The following is a 6,000-nucleotide window of genomic DNA, read 5'->3' on the forward strand; positions in this document are numbered from 1 at the left end:
AAACGTATTCTCGAAAAGGACAACTGGAGAAAAAAACTGCAGATACATCACAATATTCCACATGCACTTTGAGTTATTCAGATACAAGTGCCTTAGTTTTGGAGTTTCATTAGAAGCTGATGTTTTTTCAAGAAGTCAGCCATAGAATAGTGTTCTACATTTGTGACTGTATTTAACAACAGAAATGACATCCTCAAATTTGGTCTCCAAAACAAGAACATGACAAAACTCTCAAACAAAGCCTTGTTGGAATTCAATCTCCTGCCTAAGGAGGCTGACGTTCTTCTGGCCCATTTTTTCATGGAAAGGAATTTATACTGACCATGGCAAAGTGCACTTTCATCAACACTCCCCTGTCAAAAGAAATAAGTATTCTCCAGCCTTTCCTAGCAAAGACAAGTTACTACGTTCAATCCATCAAAAATGATTCTCTACTTAGCACACCCGTCAGAGAGATAACATAACAGGGTATGGAATATGTATGGTCCACCAAGTGTGAAGAGGTGTTCACAAAGATTAAAGAAGCTCTGAAAGATGCAATGTTCATGGCTTATTTCGACCCCGGGCTGCATACTGAAGTAACTCAAAGTCAACTAATTTGGACTGGGGCAATATTGGACCAACACAAAGGAAGGAAGGCACCGCACATAGCAGGTGGAAGCATATACTAGCAGAAGCCTAACACAAGCTCAAAAGCCTACTCCGACCTAGAGAAAGGAAGCCCTGTTGTGTGGACTGAGAACATTTTCACATATTCATCCAAGCATGAAATTCACTATTCTCAATGATCTCTAAGCACTATTGACAATTTAAAAACAAAAGTGCCCCCAAGATTGAAAGATGGGGGGGGGGACAGAAATGCAAGAATACAGTTACACCACCTGTAGGAAGTTGGCTCTGTATGTGCTATTTCAAAGTAAGGAATAGCATGCACAGAGTCCAAGGGTTCCCCTTAGAGGTAAAATAGTGGTAAAAAGAGATAATACTAATGCTCTATTTTGTGGTAGTGTGGTCGAGCAATAGGCTTATCCAAGGAGTAGTGTTAAGCATTTGTTGTACATACACATAGGCAATAAATGAGGTACACAAACTCAGAGACAAATCCAGCCAATAGGTTTTGTTATAGAAAAATATATTTTCTTAGTTTATTTTAAGAACCACAGGTTCAAATTTAACATGTAATATCTTGTTTGAAAGGTATTGCAGGTAAGTACATTAGGAACTTTGAATCATTTCAATTGCATGTATACTTTTCAAGTTATTCACAAATAGCTATTTTAAAAGTGGACACTTAGTGCAATTTTCACAGTTCCTGGGGAGGTAAGTTTTTGTTAGTTTTACCAGGTAAGTAAGACACTTACAGGGTTCAGTCCTTGGTCCAAGGTAGCCCACCGTTGGGGGTTCAGAGCAACCCCAAAGTTACAAACACCAGCAGCTCAGGGCCGGTCAGGTGCAGAGTTCAAAGTGGTGCCCAAAACGCAGAGGCTTCAATGGAGAGAAGGGGGTGCCCCGGTTCCAGTCTGCCAGCAGGTAAGTACCCGCGTCTTCGGAGGGCAGACCAGGGGGGTTTTGTAGGGCACCGGGGGGGACACAAGCCCACACAGAAATTTCACCCTCAGCGGCGCGGGGGCGGCCGGGTGCAGTGTTAGAACAAGCGTCGGGTTCGCAATGGAAGTCAATGAGAGATCAAGGGATCTCTTCAGCGTTGCAGGCAGGCAAGGGGGGGCTTCCTCGGGGAAACCTCCACTTGGGCAAGGGAGAGGGACTCCTGGGGGTCACTTCTGCAGTGAAAGTCCGGTCCTTCAGGTCCTGGGGGCTGCGGGTGCAGGGTCTTTTCCAGGCGTCGGGACTTAGGTTTCAGAGAGTCGCGGTCAGGGGAAGCCTCGGGATTCCCTCTGCAGGCGGCGCTGTGGGGGCTCAGGTTTTGGTACTCACAGTCGTAGAGTAGTCCGGGGGTCCTCCCTGAGGTGTTGGTTCTCCACCAGCCGAGTCGGGGTCGCCGGGTGCAGTGTTGCAGGTCTCACGCTTCTTGCGGGGAGATTGCAGGGTTCTTTAAAGCTGCTCCTTTGGATAAAGTTGCAGTCTTTTTGGAGCAGGTCCGCTGTCCTCGGGAGTTTCTTGTCGTCGTCGAAGCAGGGCAGTCCTCAGAGGACTCAGAGATCGCTGGTCCCTTTGGAAGGCGTCGCTGGAGCAGAGTTCTTTGGAAGGCAGGAGACAGGCCGGTGAGTTTCTGGAGCCAAGGCAGTTGTTGTCTTCTGGTCTTCCTCTGCAGGGGTTTTCAGCTAGGCAGTCCTTCTTCTTGTTGTTGCAGGAATCTAAATTCTTAGGTTCAGGGGAGCCCTTAAATACTAAATTTAAGGGCGTGTTTAGGTCTGGGGGGTTAGTAGCCAATGGCTACTAGCCCTTAGGGTGGGTACACCCTCTTTGTGCCTCCTCCCAAGGGGAGGGGGTCACATTCCTATCCCTATTGGGGGAATCCTCCTTCTACAAGATGGAGGATTTCTAAAAGTCAGAGTCACCTCAGCTCAGGACACCTTAGGGGCTGTCCTGACTGGCCAGTGACTCCTCCTTGTTTTTCTCATTATCTCTCCTGGACTTGCCGCCAAAAGTGGGGGCTGGGTCCAGGAGGCGGGCATCTCCACTAGCTGGAGTGCCCTGGGGCATTGTAACACGAAGCTTGAGCCTTTGAAGCTCACTGCTAGGTGTTACAGTTCCTGCAGGGGGGAGGTGTGAAGCACCTCCACCCAGAGCAGGCTTTGTTTCTGTCCTCAGAGAGCACAAAGGCTCTCACCGCATGAGGTCAGACACTCGTCTCTCAGCAGCAGGCTGGCACAGACCAGTCAGTCCTGCACTGAACAATTGGGTAAAATACAGGGGGTATCTCTAAGATGCCCTCTGTGTGCATTTTTTAATAAATCCAACACTGGCATCAGTGTGGGTTTATTATTCTGAGAAGTTTGATACTAAACTTCCCAGTATTCAGTGTAGCCATTATGGAGCTGTGGAGTTCGTTTTTGACAGACTCACAGCCCATATACTCTTATGGCTACCCTGCACTTACAATGTCTAAGGTTTTGCTTAGACACTATAGGGGCATAGTGCTCATGCACATATGCCCTCACCTGTGGTATAGTGCACCCTGCCTTAGGGCTGTAAGGCCTACTAGAGGGGTGACTTACCTATGCCACAGGCAGTGGGAGGTTGGCATGGCACCCTGAGGGGAGTGCCATGTCGACTTAGTCATTTTCTCCCCATCAGCACACACAAGCTGGCAAGCAGTGTGTCTGTGCTGAGTGAGGGGTCCCTAGGGTGGCATAAGACATGCTGCAGCCCTTAGATACCTTCCCTGGCATCAGGGCCCTTGGTACCAGGGGTACCAGTTACAAGGGACTTACCTAGGTGCCAGGGTTGTGCCAATTGTGGAAACAATGGTACATTTTAGGTGAAAGAACACTGGTGCTGGGGCCTGGTTAGCAGGGTCCCAGCACACTTCTCAGTCAAGTCAGCATCAGTATCAGGCAAAAAGTGGGGGGGTAACTGCAACAGGGAGCCATTTCTTTACACCACCTCACACCAAAAAAGGACAGAACCTGCATGACTATTTATCACACCATGTTGGACAAACAATATCCCATCAATCGCAGAGCACCAAACTTTCTTGGCACAAACAAATGTGATTAGAGCCCTTTTGCTCCAACAGGTCATTTGCATGTAAAGCTGAAGTTGCAGAGGCAGTGGAAAGAACACTAAACCCAACACCCAGACATGAAGAATACAACAGGGAATGTGTTCATTTAAAACCAATGCAATCCTCTTGCCTAGTTTGCTATTGCCGAAACCTGCATGCAGAAAAGTGGGAATGAACGTGGCTCAGAAATCTCAGCCAACTAACATGTAGAACAAAGTTAACTCATCTCCCATGGCGTCGCTTGGGAAAATTAGGAAACTGACCCCCTGCCTAGGTTTCATGTTGCCTAAGCATACGCATATGTAAAGTAGCCCTAGATGCTGTACCACTGTGTAAGTCACACAGAAAGTGGAATAAAGTTAGCGCACCCCGCCTGGTGTCATTTGGGAGGGGTCACAGAACTTCTCAAGGTCCTTCCATAGGGAGTGTGTGGCAAACTGGGGTGACCCTGCACAGACCATGACAATGCAGCCTGGCCATCGAGGGCAATCTTAAGACCCTGTCGAGGGTGGTGCCAACTGTTTATAGATCATTGATATCAGGTGTTAGTCAAGTTGAAGGAAACCAATGTCACAGGTCCCAGAATGTACTTGTTTGTTAAATGAAAACCTACAACTCGATATCTAGAATCCTTCTGAGTGAGGAATAAAGCAACTGATGATTAGTAGCAATGCTCTATTTATTTTTAAAAAAGAAGTGTCAAGGCCCAAGGTATTTCATACGGGGCCACTGCAGCTGCCATCACTCGTCATCTTAAAATGTAGGTTGAAGTGCTATTTTTCTTATTATTTTTAGGCATATGAAAATAGCTCAATGCTCCACTAACGAACTCTACTTGAAAAAAAAAAAATCACACAACGGCATCACCATGTGGTGGACTCTAATCAATGCATTCCGAAGTTTAAAAATACATGCTGCTGCGCAACATCGGCACAAATTAAGAATAGACCACCAGCTGCTCCATGTCAGTATGACAGTCCCAGCTTTCAATTATCACTTCAATGCATCCTGGGATTTATAGTCTTGGTTTAGTGTAACTTCAATATCATACGTAAAAACTATTTGTGCAAGGAAAGCCAGCACTATAAACAAGGTGACATGCGAGTCGTACCGTAACCATATTTTGGGGACGGTCGGACTGTGGAGTGGAAAGGAACAAACTCTTCACACAACCAAACCTCGGTCTGCAACGTGATACATTGTTCACCCTTCTTTGCTCGTAACAAAAACAAGACCGGAGTCCTCATCACGATGTGGCTGGAACTCTAGTTTATCAGTTCCATGTGTACCTTTTCCTGCCCATCATTATGCTTGTAATCCTGAATGCATTATGTGGTAAACAGGACTACAGAAATACACAGGAAAAAATACGGTGCTGAGAAAAGTTATCCAACGTCTTCTACCTTCTCCACCAAGAATATATGTAGCTCAAAATACTCGTTTATTAGCAAATTATTTATAAAATCTCTTGAGAGCTATCCCTCATTTACTGGGCTTTTTGACCGCCTTAACTGGTTTTGATTTTTTTTTTTCCTGAGAAAAGTCACATGGCTCTTTCAACCTTACCTTCAAAAAGTATGTTTTGTGTTTGTTTTTTTTTTTAAAGAAAAAAAGAAGGTGTCCCTTTGTCAGGCGCTGAACCCGTGAAAGTTGTACATCAATGAAAAGTTCAAGTTGAAGCAGTATTCCATCGACCGAAGACGTACATTTTCTATAACAATCAAGACAGCACTTAACGTATAACAATACATTTTAAAAGCACATAAAATGAGTTTAAAAACACTTACTTTCCAATCACCACGCTAACTTTTTCCGCAATCGCTAGATTTTGCATGCTCTCTTTTCTCAAAAACCGTTCGCCATTAGTACACACCAGCACTACCTGCTCGGCGTTTTCAAGTAAAAGCTCGTATTTGGCGGACATTATCAGACCAGAGCAAGGAACCTGGTTGCAATCTGTTCTGCACCTCCGTTTCAAGTGTGCTCGCCCCCACCAAAAAAGCTAAGCAATCGCACCTCTGGACCTCAAGTTAATGTTTGAAAACAGGATTCCGAATCGGAAGGCTCACCTGACACTAACAATGTGTAGCACCGAGATTTGCTGCGGCTTTTTCCAATCAAAGGTTGTCTCTTTTTAGCAGTATAATGTTAATTTTTACTTTCTGAAATAATTATTTTAGGCAAACCTATACAGTTGACGACAATCAAGCAACGGTAAGACAAAACTGCGTGTGTATGCTAATGCACGGCTTTTCTAAAAAAAACATAACTAGACGCTAGTTTCACCAAGAATAACGTTCCCACACTACTAT

General features: G+C 45.4%; 1 protein-coding gene across 1 annotated transcript in view; it reads right to left on the reverse strand.

Moving 5' to 3' along the window:
- Nucleotides 1–5,751, reverse strand: part of AMDHD1 (amidohydrolase domain containing 1) — a 210,389-nt gene extending 204,638 nt beyond the window's left edge. The window contains exon 1 of the mRNA XM_069229089.1: nucleotides 5,476–5,751. Within this exon, the coding sequence (XP_069085190.1) occupies nucleotides 5,476–5,612 (137 nt within the window). The 5' untranslated portion in view covers nucleotides 5,613–5,751. The remainder of the gene's footprint in view (nucleotides 1–5,475) is intronic.
- Nucleotides 5,752–6,000: the final 249 nt, after the last annotated feature.

The sequence above is a fragment of the Pleurodeles waltl genome, chromosome 4_1, assembly GCF_031143425.1.
Source record: "Pleurodeles waltl isolate 20211129_DDA chromosome 4_1, aPleWal1.hap1.20221129, whole genome shotgun sequence".
Lineage (NCBI taxonomy): Eukaryota > Metazoa > Chordata > Amphibia > Caudata > Salamandridae > Pleurodeles > Pleurodeles waltl.